The following is an 18410-nucleotide window of genomic DNA, read 5'->3' as shown; positions in this document are numbered from 1 at the left end:
AATATAAAAGTGCTAAATGAAAAAAAAACTATTGTTTTACAGCATTTTAATATTGCACTGTTGCTTGGATATATCTATGTGTTTAAAATTTGCAAAGTGGTTAAACGCATAATTAAAATCAGTTTCAGAGCAGTAAGTCACTATTGGGAGCTAACTGAATACATCTGCTGAGCCAATGACAAGATGCATATGTGTGTATCCACTGATCACTAGCTAGTTTTCAGTGGTGCATTGCTGCTGAGCCTACCTAGGTTTGCTTTTCCAAAAAATGATGCTAAGAGAACAAAGTCCATGTAGTAATAAAAGTAAACTGAAAAGTGTCTTAGAGATAGGAAAGTCAAAATTAAACTTATACAATTCAGATAGAGCATGTTATTTTAAGACACTTTTTAATTCACTTCTATTTTCAAATGTGCTTCATTGTCTTGGTAACCCTTGTTGAAAAAGAATATGCACATATCCTACACTAGTGGGAGCTGCTGCTGATTGGTGCCTGCACACATTTGTCTCTTGTGATTGGCTAACTAGATGTGTTCATCTAGCTGCCAGTAGTGCAATGCTTTTCCTTCAGCAAAGGATAGCAAGAGAATGAAGCAAATTTGATAATAGACGTAAATTGGAAAGTTGTTTAAAATTGTATGTTCTATCCAAATCATAAAAACAAAAAATTTGGGTTGCCTGTCCCTTTAAAATTGTATGCTCTATCTGAACCATGAAAGATTTGACCTTCACATCCCCCTTTAACATTATTTAATCAATACTTAATGTCAAACTTATATAAATCTTAGGATGAACTGTGTCTACCAAGGGAAGCCAGGACATTCCACTTGCATTCTGGCTGCTGTAAGTTTTTTTTACATTTGTTCTGCTTCTGAACTGCGCAGTGAATTGTGATAAAACCCAGGTGCTGCAGAGCTCAGGTCAGCTCTGCTATGCAACATCTGGATCCTGGGCACACAACCAGCAGCTGTAGTGGAGATAGAACAGGGAGACGTTTAAAAACGAGGTCACAAGTCACATGTGTTTTCCATAAGCCCCCCCCCCCCCCTCCCACCCCTGACATATGGAAAGAAAAAAAGCTCTATAAATTAAAACAGCTGTACTCCATACCGTCATTAAGTGGATATTAAACACTGTAATATTATAATATAACATTTTTAATTATGTGTAGTAAAAAAATATATTTCTCTGAATTTTTTTTTTCATGTAATTCCTAGAAAAAATGTCAGTTTTCTCTATTCCACTGAGTTTCTATAAATGAATGGGTGCTGCCATCTTGGAACCTCTATTTTTGTTCTTATCTGTCTTTTCTGCTGAGGACAGTTAGGGACATGTATAAAACAGGCAGTAAAAGAGAGCGTGCAAAGCCTGATAGCCTACTCAGCCTTGTTTTATACACTGCCTCAAGTGATTCATCATTTGGATAATATGTCCCTTTAATATTGTTATATTCCACTGAGCCATTGTTTTCACACTTTATCTGCCCTAAGAGATTAGATAAGGGGAAAACCTAGCTTTCAACAAGGTGATACCCATTACTTCCTTAGTTTATAGAAACACTTATTTATAGAATATTTAAACAACAAATATTTTTTAAAAATACATCTGCATATTATTTTCAGGCTAATATTTGCTTTGAATACATGATTGTATTTGCATTTATATACTGTTTATTGTCTCTTTCTAACTGCCCCACCTCTCTTGCAAATATAGATTTATAGTCACATTTTAGATTAATAAAATATTTTGTTAAAGGAGCTAGTCATGTTTTTTCAGTTTCTGATCTTGTAAAAAATAATAATTCAGAAACGTTCTTAAAGTGCCATAAAACCGGTTGAGATTTGTGCATATCCTAAAAGGGCTAATTAATTTAAAATAGTTTGCATTAAAAAATTGTTTAAAAATTGCTGGCAAGTATTTTAAAATAATTTTCAAAAATAAGCAAAATGAATTACATAGCTAAACTGCCTGGAACAGCCAACTCCACCCCCCTTATCAGTGTTTATACACAGGCATTGTATTTCAACTGAGTTCCCAGCTTCTAGGCAGCTCCAGCAGATAATCCCTATTCACTTCTGCATTTTACCAAAAGAACAATAAACATAGATACAGCCATAAACGGAATTGTGTAGGGGGAGTTAGAGCTTTACAATTCAGAAACTAAAAAGAAAGGGTTAATGGCGAGGCACTGCAGTATACATTTGTAGGTAAAGTAATTAGAGTACATATTATATTATTTTGTCTCTATCCCAACTTGTTTTATGTCCCTTTAAAGGGCACAAACCCACAATTAACATCCAGGTTATTCTCATTAGGGATAGGAAACCCAAATGTTTTCATTCATGATTCAGATAGAGCATTAAACAACTTTCTATATTACTTCCGTTATCAAATTTGGCTTTATTCTCTTGGAATCTTTTGTTGGAGTAGTAGTGGGGACTAGCTGATCACATTGGGTGAGCCAATGGGTGCCCCCACCAATCACCAGCTATCTCCCAGTAGTGCATTGCTACTCCCGAGCCTACCTAGTTATGCTTTTCAACAAAGGATACCAAAGGAACAAAGTAAGTGAGATAATAGAAGTAAATTACAAAGTTAGTTACAATTGCTTGTTCTGCCTGAAGCTTGAACGTTTAATTTTTACTTTACTGTCCCTTTAACCCTTTCAGTAAGTGACCCAGACAAACGATATATCCAGCAGATTCAGAATATACCATTATTATATTTATATTTCATGGTATTTGTCTCTTATGTTAAAGGGACATAAAACTCAAATATTTTCTTTCATGATTCAAATAGAGCACAGGATTTTAAACAACTTTCCAATTTACTTCTATTATCACATTTTCTTTGTTTTCTTGTTATTCTTTGTTGAAAAACAGGAATGTAAGCTCAGGCGTGTGCACGTTTCTGCAGGACTAGATGGCAGCAGTTTTGCAACAATGTTATGCATTAGCCAGAGCACTAGAGGGCAGCACTATTTCCTGTGATGAATTGCTCCAGGCATGTGCACGTTACCTTTCTAGATATCTCTTCAACAAAGAATAACATAAGAATGAAGCAAATTTGATCATAGAAGTAAATTGGAAACTTTCTTTAAATTGCATGCTCTGTCTGAATCAGGAATAAAAAATTATTGGGTTTCATGTCCCTTTAAGATTTTAGGAAATCATATTGAAAACAGTGATCACCTAGCTATACAGACAAGATTTTTATATCTATCTATCTATCTATCTATCTATCTATATATCTATTCTATATATATATATATATATATATATATATATATATATATATATATATATATATATATATATATATATATATATACACAGTATATATACGAGAGGGTCTTGTCTGCTATAAAATAAACTTTATTAGGGGTCTTTAGAAATAACAGGGGTTTTGTTATTGAGCCTTTAATGTCCCATTCCCAAGCAAACCCCATGTATTGTGTTTGTACTTTTTTTTTTTTAAAGATCTGGTTTGTTGTGGGAGTTCTCTTTCAAATGAGGTTCTTGGAGGTCTGTGGCTAGTAAGGGAGCTAAGAATGAGGGATTTGAACAGCAAACCCCCATCCAGCTCCCTTACCCGCCTGTCATATTGTGGTCCTGCCCCCTCTTTGATGTCACCTTGCACGTTCATGGTGACATCACTGACACTCCCATGATGCTCTTGGAGTGAGGTCCACTGTGCAACCAATGATCGGGCCTGCAGTGCAAGAGAATCGCTGATCCAATGCTGTGATCAGTGATTCCCCTTCATGACAAAAACAGGTCGTCCTGTGGTCACAGGCAGCAATTTGCATGATGACCCGTTCTCATCATGAGCACAGAAGTGGTTAACTAATTGGTCATGGTAATTATTTATTGAAGATTCCTACAGGTATCTACAACATAAGAGGCTGGTTAAACAAGGTAAGTGCTTACTAGCAAAGGCACTTACCATTCAACAATCTCTGCCTGACACTGGAGTTTTCCTCAGCCTACAAAAAAAATAATAAAAAAATCTGGGAATTACCATCTAGAAGATGTTGGGAACATGCGCACATCCTGTTAAGAGTTGGTGCAACTTTATTCAATCACAATTGACTACAGTATGGGGTTGATTTATCAAGCTGCGGCGGACAGGTGTTGTTATAATTATATTTCTTGTTTGTTTGTTCACTATGGGAAGTGAAACATACAGGATTTCTTATAGCAATTATTATAGGAATTGACAAAAAATATGTATAGTGTTACAGGTTGGTTAACAATATAAGACTTTTGCTAGGTTAACCTATCTGTATTAATATTTGCCAGCTAGATAGTTTTATCCTACAAACACTGTAGTCTGCAGTAAACTAATTAGGCAGGATTAAAGTTCAGGTTCATGCAATAATACTGTCCAGATAATCAGTGAGATATTGATCAAGGTAGATACTGAAGCGAATGTAATATAAGGTATCAAGTAATAGTATTGGTAAACATACGACCTGTTAATCAGTCCTGGAAACAGAGGTGTGCAAAGTTATATGAGAGACCGCGGAGGTTTGCGGCTTGCAGCGTGGAGCTGTGTGAGAATGGCTCCAGGCGGTAGCTGATGACGTCAGCCGGTAGCAGCCGATACTGGTCTGAGACAAGCTGAAAGTACAAGCTGCGGTTAGTAGTGAGAGCGAGAGTGCCGCTCTGAGATGCTGGAAAATTAGGTGGAGCCGGATTGGCTCAGTTTCACACACAGTTCACTGAGAATTGCAGATAATCCAGCATAGAAGAGAGGCAAAGGTGTGTCTTAAATAGGCAGGTGCATTCATTAAAGGGGCAGTGAGCAGAGAAAAAAGGAAGGATCTGACATATCCCCCCCCCAAGAACACCCACAGCGAGGGTTCTAAGGACAAGGTCTTTCCGGATTTCTACGGTGGAAAAGTGAAACACACCTGGGGGCCGTGACTGAAGTAGCAGGTTCCCATGAGTCTTCAGAATGATCATACCCTTTCCATCGTACTAGATATTCCAAAACACCCCTTCGCCTCCTGGAGTCAAGAATAGCTTCTATCTCATATTCCAAATCCTGGGAAAGAACATGTGTAACAGAATCCACGGTAAATCTGTCGGAAAGACAGGGTTTAACCAGGGAGACATGGAAAGTTGGGTGCAACTTATATGAGTGAGGCAGTTGTAGAGTGACAGTAGCTGGATTCCTAACGGCAATTATAGGAAAAGGACCTATAAATAGCTTACTCATTTTCTTGGAGGGTGTATGTAAGCGCAAATTTTTAGTTGACAACCAGACTAGTTGTCCAACCTGGTAGACAGGTTGAAGCTTATGCCGCAAGTCATAATAACGTTTATGGGATGCTTGTGCATGTTTTATGTTGTCTCGAGCAACTGACAAGGTCTGGGAGATGTCATTCACAGTGTCGTTGACTTTAGGACAGGGAGATGGTGTATAAGGAAGGAAGCTGATTCTGGGATGGAGTCCATGATTGAGAAAGAAAGGGCTAAAGCCAGTTGAAGAATTCTTAGCGTTGTTGTAGGCGAATTCTGCCAGAGCTAGATGGTCAGCCCATTGATCCTGTTGGTTGGAGCAAAAGCAGCGGAGGTACTGCTCCAACCACTGATTGGTGCGCTCTGCCTGTCCATTCGTTTGTGGATGATATGAAGTTGTGAGCTTTTGAGTTACTTGTAGAGTATTACATAAATGTCTCCAAAACCGAGAGGTGAATTGTGATCCTCTGTCTGAAAGGAGTACCATAGGCAACCCATGTAATCTAACAACATTCCTGATAAACAAGTCGCAAGTTTGTTGTGCAGTGGGTACTCCTATAGCTGGTATAAAATGCGCCATTTTTGTTAGTAAATCAACTACTACAAAAATGGAGGTGTAGGACAAAGATTTTGGTAGATCGACAATAAAATCCATTGCGAGATGAGTCCAAGGGGTTTCTGGAACTGGATATGGTTGTAGAAGTCCCATTGGAGATTGATGTGATGGTTTACACGTGGCACAAATAGCACAATTTGAAATATAGTCTTCTACAGAGGAAAGCATAGTTGGCCACCAGTAATTACGCTTAAGTAGCTCTAGAGTTTTTTGTATGCCTAAATGTCCCGTGAGAGGGGAATCATGATAAGCTCGTAAAAGAGAAATTCTATACTGAGGTGGTATGTATAGATGTTTACCATGGTAATATAAACCATCTGGATTTCTTTGCAGAAGATGAGTTGGTTTTGTGGAATCCTGATTTTGAGCTTTTTGGAACTGAGGATCTTTATGAACGAGTAGACCTAAAAAGTTTGATGAGGGTATAACCGTAGACGGGGTTTCCACATTGAGCGGTCTAATGTCTTTGCGGGAGAGGGCGTCAGCTTTGCCGTTTCGACTACCAGGTCTGTAGGTGATGAGATAATTGAATCGTGAGAAATAGAGATTCCAGCGGAGTTGTCTGGAGGAGAGAGTCCTACTTTGTTGTAAATATTGTAAATTTTTGTGATCTGTAATAACGATAATAGGGTGTAAAGCTCCCTCTAATAGATGTCGCCATTGCTCAAATGCAGTTTTGATGGCCAGTAATTCCTTTTCCCCTATGGGGTAATTTCGTTCAGCTGGTAGCATGAGCCTGGAAAGATAGGCAACAGGATGCATCACATCAGTAAGTGATTGTTTCTGTGACAACACTGCCCCCAGAGCATAATCCGACGCATCAACCTCTACAATAAATTGTAAATCTGGGTCTGGGAATTTAAGAATAGGTGCCGTGGTGAAGTCAGTTTTCAACTGTTGGAAGACTCTCTGACAGTCAGATGTCCAGTTAAAAGTGTTTGTGTGTTTTGTTAAATCAGTAAGTGGTTTAGCAGTCTGGGCGAAATTACGAATAAACTTTCGATAGAAATTCGCAAAACCAAGGAATCTTTGTACTTGTTTGCGATTTTTTGGGGTAGGCCACTGAGTGATAGCATGGATTTTGGAGTCATCCATCTTAATACCCGTGTTCGATATAATGTAACCCAAGAAAGTGACTTGACTGCAATGAAATTCACACTTTTCTAGTTTAGCGTATAACTTATGTTGACGGAGTCTTGCTAACACTGTTCTTACGTGGGTCACATGTTGTTGTATAGTATCAGAATAGATCAAGATGTCGTCAAGATAAACTACTATAAAGGTGTCCAAGATGTCTTTAAAAATGTCATTTATGAAACATTGGAATGTAGCTGGAGCGTTACATAACCCAAAAGGCATAACGGTATATTCATACAAGCCATAACGAGTTCTGAAAGCTGTTAACCATTCATCTCCAGCTCTCATTCTTATAAGATTGTAAGCACCCCTGAGGTCCAATTTTGTGAAGACTTTGGCAGTGCGCAATCTTTCTATCAATTCAGGGATGAGGGGTAATGGGTAGCGATTTTTCTTGGTACGTTTGTTTAACTCCCTGTAGTCAATAATTGGTCTGAGCGACTGATCTTTGTTTTTAACAAAAAATATACCTGCGCCAGCAGGTGAGGTGGAAGGTCTAATAAACCCTTTTGCTAGATTTTCCTGTAGATATAATTTTAGGTGATCTAATTCGGGTTTAGATAGGGGGTATATGTGACCCACTGGTATTGTGGAGCCAGGTAAGAGGTCTATAGGACAGTCGTAGGTCCTGTGTGGCGGAAGTGTCTGTGCATCAGTCTTGTTAAATACGTCTTGGAAATCAGTATATTCGGATGGCAACTGAGAAGTAGATGAGAGAAGAATGTTATTGAGAGGGAAACAAGTTTGAGAGCAGTAGGAAGACGTTAGGTCTATAGTCAATTTGTGCCAGTCAAAGATAGGTTTATGGAGTTGTAACCAAGTAAGACCTAATATAACAGGATATAGAGGACTAGGTATAATGTCAAAGCTGATAGATTCTCTATGTCCTGTGGAGGTGCACATAAGTAAGGGAGTGGTTTCAAGAGTTACTGGACCATAGGATAATGAAGACCCATCAACCAAATTTATAGAAACAGGAGACATTTTTGCTTGTGAGGGTATTTTATTTCTATTTACAAAATCACAATCAATGTAATTTCCTGAAGCGCCTGTATCAATAATCGCATCAATCTTTAGGCAATGTAGATCCCACTGTAAAGTAAAAGACATAGAAATATGTGGTTGTTTTGGTCTGTTTACTGAAAGGCTAAGAAATGTTGAAGAAGTCTTACCGTTTTTTGTCTTTTTTAAGAGAGGACATGCTGTCAGGTCATGCTCAGGGGCAGCGCAGTACATACACAGACGATGAGTGCGTCTTCTACCCTTCTCCTCAGGTGATAAAGGACCTCTGATAAATCCAATATCCATTGGAGTCTCATTATCCCTAGAGGGTACTGGTGGAGTATTCTGTCTCTTGTATGAGGTTGGGGTGTTTGCCCTCTCTTGTTTGCGTTCCCTTATACGCCTATCAATTGTAGTACAATGTGTGAAGAGATCCTCCAAATGCTCTGGTACACCAGTTCGGGAGAGCTCATCTTTGATGTCTTCTGAAAGCCCAATCCTGAACTGATGTCTAAGCGAGGGTTCATTCCACTTTGATTCAATTGCATAGATTTTAAATTGTGATATATAATTATCTACAGGTTGTCTGCCCTGTCTCAAGGCCCTGAGAGAGGATTCGGCAGATTCCTGTTTAAAAGGATCTTCATATAGTGAGGATAGAGCCTTTAGAAAATCCTGTATAGAGTTTAGAATGGGATTCTGATTTTCAAACAAACTATCCGCCCAGACACGGGGTTCACCCCTTAAATAAGAGATAGTAGTCAACACCTTAATTCTATCAGTGCTATAAGTTCTGGGTTTTAGTTCAAACATCAAAAGACAAGCATTTCTAAATTCCTTAAACATTGCTCTATTACCACTAAACTTGTCAGGAAAAGACACCTGTGGTTCAGGATGTGATTCTGAATGTGCAGTTTTAGCAGTATACATATCTCTAAGGCAATCTTTGAGCACCTGATTTTCAGTTTGCACATCTCTGAGAGTTAAATTTACAGAATCCATACGTTGAGTTAAAGTGGCAATTTGGTTTGCAATTTCTGTCATATCCATAGTGCTATACCTGTATTTAGAGGCTGGATTATACTGTTATAATTATATTTCTTGTTTGTTTGTTCACTATGGGAAGTGAAACATACAGGATTTCTTATAGCAATTATTATAGGAATTGACAAAAAATATGTATAGTGTTACAGGTTGGTTAACAATATAAGACTTTTGCTAGGTTAACCTATCTGTATTAATATTTGCCAGCTAGATAGTTTTATCCTACAAACACTGTAGTCTGCAGTAAACTAATTAGGCAGGATTAAAGTTCAGGTTCATGCAATAATACTGTCCAGATAATCAGTGAGATATTGATCAAGGTAGATACTGAAGCGAATGTAATATAAGGTATCAAGTAATAGTATTGGTAAACATACGACCTGTTAATCAGTCCTGGAAACAGAGGTGTGCAAAGTTATATGAGAGACCGCGGAGGTTTGCGGCTTGCAGCGTGGAGCTGTGTGAGAATGGCTCCAGGCGGTAGCTGATGACGTCAGCCGGTAGCAGCCGATACTGGTCTGAGACAAGCTGAAAGTACAAGCTGCGGTTAGTAGTGAGAGCGAGAGTGCCGCTCTGAGATGCTGGAAAATTAGGTGGAGCCGGATTGGCTCAGTTTCACACACAGTTCACTGAGAATTGCAGATAATCCAGCATAGAAGAGAGGCAAAGGTGTGTCTTAAATAGGCAGGTGCATTCATTAAAGGGGCAGTGAGCAGAGAAAAAAGGAAGGATCTGACAGGTGTGCACATACGCGCCCCTGTTCGCCGTAGCTCGCCTCTGGTGGGCTGAATTCCACTGCCGGAATTCTGCATTGTACAAGAACACAATTTTGCGCTCTTGTGCAACGCCGCCCTCTGCACGCGCACAGCCAATCATGCACATGCAGGGGCTGTCAATTTATTTATAAAGTAATTTCAGCTCAGGGTAATGGGGAGGTGAGGATAAAATTTAAAAATCTTTACCGGTGCTGAGATCTGGGATAATAAATAGAAAATGACAAAGAGACAAAAAAGAGATCTCACAAATAGGACTCTTGTCCAATATTAACCAATTTAATCACCAGAGGCGAAAAAGGTGAACTGAAAGGCACAGTCAACAGTCTGGACAATTTACATTTTAGGTTTTAACAAAAAAAAGATATATTCTGTACATAACAATACACCAGTGAATGTTATACAATATAGCAGAACAGAACAAGACAGAACAACTATCATACCCCTTGATAAGAGTATATAGAGGATCAATATACTTAGCTCTAGAGTGAAGAGTATACTCTCAGTGTTGCTGCTGATTGTAAATATGCATGAGAAGCAGTCCGTATACAAAGTCCTCCTTTGCTGATATCTTGCTTGTAGTTTGTCGTTAGTTGCTGGAAGACTTCCTCCAATTAGGTAGGAATTAGCAATACTACCGGTCACTGTGAATCCAAGGTAAGTCCTAGTGGAGTAAGTGAAAATCTCCTATGCGGTCGGTAACTGTTGAAAAACAGCCAAACCTAGCCGCGGAGATATCGGATCTTATTACCGATGTCTGCTCCCACAATGGACTCAATGAGAACAACTTCTAAAATAGCTTAATCATATAAGTATTTTCCTTTTTCCGGATATTATAGGGAGTATGCAGTTTTGCTCAATGTTGACTGCCAAAAGGGTTTCTTAGGCCCTACTAGATACGACAACAACAGAGGATAAATAAAATCTTTTGTTTCTCCCTTACCGGGCTATGCTGAGGTGAATACTAATTGTCGGCTGTCATCCAAAAATAACGTCCACGGTGTAGAAAAAAAAAAACTTGCCTACGTACGTTTCACCTGATTACAGAATTCTTCAGGGCTTTGTGTGTGATCCTTTTTACTGTCTGTTTCCTTTTAAAAGGCTGTCAGGTTGGGTCTTCCGGAAACAATGCCAGTGAATATTAGTTCCCATTTTAATATGTGGGAACTTCGTTAATCCATTAATTCGCTTTTAATAATATAAATGCCTTAAGGGGGTAAAGTACAGAATATTTACATTATTTGTGCACAAAAAGCCACTGCAGCAGGATGCTAATATAAATAGTTAAAAAATATATCAAATTCTATTTATCTATAATCAGAGCTATACAATAAATGACGTATGATATACTATATATAGATTCAGTATAGACTTACATATAGAAGTTGGGAGAGAATAAGATACTTGTTATTTTAAACTGTTTGTTACTTATAATACCGATTTGTATTATATAGATTGTTATGCATTAAAATATGTATCAATACATTTTGCCACAATCCTAAAAGTATTATTGAAGCCATCTATTTATGTTTCTTTTATTTTAGAGAAAATGGCCAAAACATCAATTTACTCTCATGTTGGAGTAAAACCTTGTCCAGATCACCACCTCTTATGCCTAAATTGACCTTATCTATGCCAAACATCCATTTACGCTCATGTTGGAGTAAAACCTTGTCCAGATCACCACCTCTTATGCCTAAATTGACCTTATCTATGCCAAACATCCATTTACTCTCATGTTGGAGTAAAACCTTGTCCAGATCACCACCTCTTATGCCTAAATTGACCTTATCTATGCCAAACATCCATTTACTCTCATGTTAGAGTAAAACCGTGTCCAGATCACCACCTCTTATGCCTAAATTGACTTTATCTATGCCAATCATCCATTTACTCTCATGTTGGAGTAAAACCTTGTCCAGATCACCACCTCTTATGCCTAAATTGACCTTATCTATGCCAATCACCTTAAAATCATATATTTTAGAATTATGTTTCAATTTAAAGTGTCTTGCTACACTAAAGTCTGTAGGCTCCATGTACGAAGCAGCAAAAGCTGCTCTGGGGCTCTTGCCGGGCAGGTTCGCATATGCGAGCCTGCTTTCAGCAATGTAAGAAGCAGCTTGCTCACAATGTAAGAAGAGCTTGCTCGCTCTCAGTGATTGACAGCCCCACCAGTCGCACGAATGGTCGCGTGAATGAAGGGGGGGGCATTACACACTCCGATGAGTGTGTAATGATACATACGGGCAAGCGAATCAACAGATCCGCTGCCCGTGTGTAGCGAAGGCGGCGGACAGCTTCGCAAGTTGAGAAGCTGTCCGCCCGCTGCTTATTACATTAAGCCCTGTATCTTCCTTTTCTATATTTCTAAGATGTTCTAGGACTCTTTCACGTAGGGCACGTGTAGTTTTGCCCACATAAAATAGGGGGCAGCTGCATTTTGCCAAATAGACTAGTTGTTCAGTTCTACATGTTATTTTCTTAGTTATTTTATAGACCTTTCCATTTCTTGAGGCAAAATATTTTGCTCTCTCTATATGATTACAGGCTTTACATAATTTACAGGGATAGCACCCTGGTTCAATAGAAGATTTATGTAGCCAATAACTAGAATCAGGTGGTCTAACAACGTGACTGTGAACTAGTCTATCTCGTAGGTTTGGTACCCTACGTGGTGTTAGCAAGGGTAGTGGTGTTAATATTTGACTTATTTTTGTATCCATTAGCAACAAATGCCAGTGTTGTGTCATTATTTTTCTCAGGTCTTCCCAAGATTCATTGTATTGTGTTATGTACCTCACCATATTTTGCTGTTTATTTTCATTTTTAGGTTTTTGTAATATCTTAAAGAGACTATCCTGTTGTGACTGATTTTGAACATGTTGATAGCTACGTTTTATACTGTTTTTGTTATATACCCTATCTAGGAATCTCTTGGTAAGATCTTCTGACTCTTTCTTAAAGTCTAGATCTGTAGTGCAGTTCCTGCGGGCTCTAATAAATTGGGATTTGGGAACCCCCCTTATTTGAGCACCTGTATGAAAACTTTCTGCTCTAAGCAGGCTATTTGTAGAAGTCGGTTTACGATAGATTTTAGTTTTTAGGCCAGTGTCAGTTTTCATGATAGTTAGGTCTAAAAAAGATCATCTCTATTTTACTTGATATTAGAGTGAATTTTAAATTATACTCCCTATTATCAAGTTTGTGTACATACTCATCCAGTGATGTTTGATTCCCTTGACATAACAAGAAAACATCATCTATGTAGCGTAGCCACAATAAGATGTGTGGTGTTGTTGGCTCTGTGTTCAGTACAAAATTTTGTTCCCAATATCCAAGATAGAGGCAAGCATATGAGGGGACAAATGTTGCCCCCATTGCAGTGCCCCTAACTTGGATATAGTGTCTATCATTGAACACAAACAAATTGTGTGTCAATGCAAACTTAAGAAGATCACAGATGAAGTTTGTATGAGAATTGAGGGAAGATCCTCTTTGTTGGAGATAAAATCTGGTAGCATGTATCCCGTTTTCATGGGGAATACCGATATTGATGCTAATATAGTTTCATCATCTAAGGCTAATCCATTTATCTTCCTGAGAAGATCGGGTGTATCTTGAACAAAGGATGGAAGATAGCCTACAAATGGTTTAAGAAAGTGGTCAATGTATTCTCCTATATTTTCCAAAGGTCCACCAATGCCGGCAATTATGGGCCGGCCTGGAAGATATTGTTGGCCTTCTTTATGGACCTTTGGAATGGTATAGAAAGTAGATATTTTTGGTTGATCAGGTAATAAGAATTCAAATTTAGTTTTGGTTATTATTTGCTGATTTAGAGCATGAACCAATAGGCCTTCATTGTATTATGTAGAGGATTATCAATCACTCTTCTATATTGAAGTGTGTCGCTAAGTTGTCTATTGCACTTATCCACATACTTAGAGTGATCTTGAATAACAACATTCCCCCCCCCCCCCCTTATCGGATGGCTTGATCACTATGCTTTTTTTTAAATGTAATTAAAAAAGCGCACGTCTTTCAATAGCGGTCAAGTTGTCCGAATTTGAGGGGATGTTGTTGATACCCTTTTTATCTGCCTCAACAAGTTTAACAAATGTGTTAATTAGGGGAGCTTTGCTGAAGTTAGGCATAAAGATAGATTTAGATTTTAATCCGCTACAGAGAGTAGTATTCTGAATATTTCTGTCAGATTGTTCGGATTCTAAAGATTCTTAAGTGTCCAATACTGCTTCTATTAGTATATATCCAGGATTCTCATCCTCCTTTGCAAATAATTTATGGCCTACTAATTTTTAGGGCAAATAGATGCATACGCGCCCTTGTCTGCTACAGCTCGCCTCTGGCGGGCTGAATTCCACTGCTGGAATTCAGCATTGTACAAGAACACAATTTTGCGCTCTTGTGCAACGCCGCTCCCCTGCCCGCGCACAGCCAATCATGCACAGGCAGGAGCTGTCAAACTCCCCGGTCGGACGAGACCGGGGAGATTGAAATTCTGCACCTAAGAGGTAGAAAAAGGTTAGGGAAGCAGCGGTCTGATGACCGCTGCTTGTTAAATACGGACTGCAGGTTCCCTTGTGAGAACCTGTAGTTGTAGAGGGTCAAAGGCTGGCGAAAGCCTTTGCTAAATCGACCCCTATATGTTACCTCAGATGACGCTAACATAACCCATCTATAACCAGGTACTCTCAAAATATAACAAACACACCAAATATGTGGTAATAAATATGGACAAATCATGTTTATTAGTAACTTATTATTTTTTCAGGTGGAACTAAGTTCCCCGTGGACAAAGAACAGAAATGCTTCAGTAAACACTGCTGCTGTTGGTGGGAGAAGCTGGAGCACAGTGTGGTTAGAGGGATAGTGAGATCCTCTAGTAATGGGCAGTAACACTTCCTGCAATACACTAAATTCAAGCCTGTCAGCGGTCCTGCTGTGTGATCACCCTGCACTGTGTGGAACACATGGTGCTTACATTTCTGTGTGGCTTGCTCTGGGGTTATCTAGCTCCCGTCAGAAGAAATAGGACAATTGCACCTTAAAGGGACATTATACACTAGATTTTTCGTTGCATAAATATTTTGTAGATTATCCATTTATATAGCCCATACAGGTTTTTTATTGTAAAAATTTATAGTTTTGCTCATTTTTAAATAAGACTGTGCTGATTTTCAGACTCCTAACCAAGCCCAAAAGTTTTAGGAGAATACTGATGTATCTCTCCTCCAGCTTGTTCCTGTTTGTGTGAAGGGTCTTTTCATATGCAAAGGAAGGGGGAGGGGGGAGTGTCTGCTTTCATTGGCTGTTCCAGTCAACCTAATCAAAAGTGCTAAACTGGGAGCTTCTAAGTAAGTTTTTAAAAGGTTTTATACTGGATATTTATATCAGTATCTGTGCATAATATTATTTATAGTAGTATCTATTACATGCAGTTATATAAAAATTGGAGTATACTGTCCCTTTAAGTGGGTTAGATTCTGTGACAGAGGAGGAGTCTCAGGTCCAAAGACAACCAGTCAACCCTTCATTGGTTTTAATTTGCTTTAATTAACCAAAGTGTATAGAGTATATACATAAAAATACAGTGTGTGTGTATGTGTGTATAAAACAATTTTAATTGTGAGGAGGGTGAGTTCCCACACTTTTATTTTATAGGACTTGACCCTTGGACTTATTTCTTAGTAACAGAGAAAATAACAAGGATTGGATAACAGTAAAACAAAAAAAATCTCCCCGAAAAATTAGCACTACATTCCCACTGCTTCCAACATGGCAGGTGATCTTAGTAAATCAGAGTGTCCAAGTCCTCATCAGCCGAATAACTAGTACCATAACACTTTCCTTGAAGCAAGTGCTGTTGTGGGAAACAAAACAGACTTGCAAGATTCACACCCAGGCAGCCATATTGTCTGGAATTGCCATTCATAACAGAAGCTAATTATGGCACAAAAGTTCTCCGTATGCCGATGAACCTCATTCAAGATATATGATATATTGATACAAGCATTTTCCAATAACTACTGTTTTCACTTGCAGCCGATTCCATTTCCACAATGCCGTCTTTACGGAGTGGCACGGCCAGTCCTGACATTGACTCACAGCCACCTACCACAACAGCGAGCAAATCAACAGATGTACGGAAAACTCCGGAGTCTTTCCTAGGACCCAACGCTGCCTTAGTAAACCTGGAAACTTTAGTCACACTGCCACCACAAGCGGCTCCTGTGTTAAATCCGTTTTTGGCCACAGGTAATCAGACAAACAAAGCAAGTTTAATGGGATATGAAACCCAAAACATTTCTTTCTCCAACATAGGTGTGTCCGGTCCACGGCGTCATCCTTACTTGTGGGATATTCTCTTCCCCAACAGGAAATGGCAAAGAGCCCAGCAAAGCTGGTCACATGATCCCTCCTAGGCTCCGCCTACCCCAGTCATTCTCTTTGCCGTTGTACAGGCAACATCTCCACGGAGATGGCTTAGAGTTTTTTAGTGTTTAACTGTAGTTTTTATTATTCAATCAAGAGTTTGTTATTTTAAAATAGTGCTGGTATGTACTATTTACTCAGAAACAGAAAAGAGATGAAGATTTCTGTTTGTATGAGGAAAATGATTTTAGCACCGTAACTAAAATCCATGGCTGTTCCACACAGGACTGTTGAGAGCAATTAACTTCAGTTGGGGGAACAGGGTGCAGTCTCTTACTGCTTGAGGTATGACACATTCTAACAAGACGATGTAATGCTGGAAGCTGTCATTTTCCCTATGGGATCCGGTAAGCCATGTTTATTAAGATAGTAAATAAGGGCTTCACAAGGGCTTATTAAGACTGTAGACTTTTTCTGGGCTAAATCGATTCATTATTAACACATATTTAGCCTTGAGGAATCATTTAATCTGGGTATTTTGATAAGATTATATCGGCAGGCACTGTTTTAGACACCTTATTCTTTAGGGACTTTCCCTAATCATTGTCAGAGCCTCATTTTCGCGCCGGTATGGCGCACTTGTTTTTGAGAACAATGGCATGCAGCTGCATGTGTGTGGAGCTCTGATACATAGAAAAGTCTTTCTGAAGGCATCATTTGGTATCGTATTCCCCTTTGGGCTTGGTTGGGTCTCAGCAAAGCAGATTCCAGGGACTGTAAAGGGGTTAAATATAAAAACGGCTCCGGTTCCGTTATTTTAAGGGTTAAAGCTTCCAAATTTGGTGTGCAATACTTTTAAGGCTTTAAGACACTGTGGTGAAATTTTGGTGAATTTTGAACAATTCCTTCATACTTTTTCGCAATTGCAGTAATAAAGTGTGTTTAGTTTAAAATTTAAAGTGACAGTAACGGTTTTATTTTAAAACGTTTTTTGTGCTTTGTTATCAAGTTTATGCCTGTTTAACATGTCTGAACTACCAGATAGATTGTGTTCTGACTGTGGGGAAACCAAGGTTCCTTCTCATTTAACTATATGTATTTTATGTCATAAAAAAATTTAGTAAAAATGATGCCCAAGATGATTCCTCAAGTGAGGGGAGTAAGCATGGTACTGCATCATCCCCTCCTTCGTCTACACCAGTCTTGCCCATACAGGAGGCCCCTAGTACATCTAGTGCGCCAATACTCCTTACTATGCAACATTTAACGGCTGTAATGGATAATTCTATCAAAAACATTTTAGCCAATATGCCCACTTATCAGTGAAAGCGCGACTGCTCTGTTTTAGAAAATTCTGTAGAGCATGAGAACGCTGATGATATGGTTTCTGAAGGGCCCCTACACCAGTCTGAGGGGGCCAGGGAGGTTTTGTCTGAGGGAGAAATTTCAGATTCAGGAAACATTTCTCAACAAGCTGAACCTGATGTGATTACTTTTAAATTTAAGTTGGAACATCTCCGCGCTCTGCTTAAGGAGGTGTTATCCAATTTGGATGATTGTGATTATCTGGTCATTCCAGAACCACTATGTAAAATGGAAAAGTTCTTAGAGGCCCCGGGGCCCCCCGAAGCTTTTCCTATATCCAAGCGGGTGGCGTACATTGTTAGTAAAGAATGGGACAGGCCCGGTATACCTTTAGTACCTCCCCCCATATTTATAAAATTGTTTTCCTATAGTCGACCCCAGAAAGGACTGATGGCAGACAGTCCCCAAGGTCGAGGGGGCGGTTTCTACTCTACACAAGCGCGCCACTATACCCATAGAAGATAGTTGTGCTTTCCAAGATCCTATGGATAAAAAATTAGAAGGTCTGCTAAAGATGTTTGTTCAGCAAGGTTCCCTTCTACAACCAATTGCATGCATTGTCCCTGTCACTGCAGCCGCGTGTTTCTAGTTTGATGAGCTAGGAAAGGCGATTATTAGTAATTCTTCTTCTTATGAGGAGATTATGGACAGAATTCGTGCTCTTAAATTGGCTAATTCCTTCACCCTAGACGCCACCTTGCAATTGGCTAGGTTAGCGGCGAAAAAATTCTGGGTTTGCTATTGTGGCGCAGAGCGCTTTGGTTAAAATCTTGGGCAGCGGATGCGTCTTCCAAGAACAAATTGCTTGACATTCCTTTCAAGGGGAAAACA

The 18410-nt window shown here is 39.1% G+C and overlaps 1 protein-coding gene across 3 annotated transcripts in view; it reads left to right on the top strand.

Annotated features, from left to right (window-relative positions):
* The window catches only part of EPN2 (epsin 2), a 137475-nt gene that overhangs the window by 101368 nt on the left and 17697 nt on the right, over positions 1-18410 (top strand). For 2 of the 3 annotated variants that reach the window (XM_053694535.1, XM_053694534.1), the window contains exon 8: positions 15885-16097. The exons of the other annotated variant lie outside the window; for it this stretch is intronic. In XM_053694535.1, the coding sequence (XP_053550510.1) occupies positions 15885-16097 (213 nt within the window). The remainder of the gene's footprint in view (positions 1-15884; positions 16098-18410) is intronic. 3 annotated transcript variants of the gene reach the window in all.

Source organism: Bombina bombina, chromosome 11 (genome assembly GCF_027579735.1).
Source record: "Bombina bombina isolate aBomBom1 chromosome 11, aBomBom1.pri, whole genome shotgun sequence".
In the NCBI taxonomy this organism is placed as follows: Eukaryota; Metazoa; Chordata; class Amphibia; order Anura; family Bombinatoridae; genus Bombina; species Bombina bombina.
The sequence above is the reverse complement of the archived record's forward strand: the minus strand, read 5'-3'. Positions and strand labels throughout refer to the sequence as shown.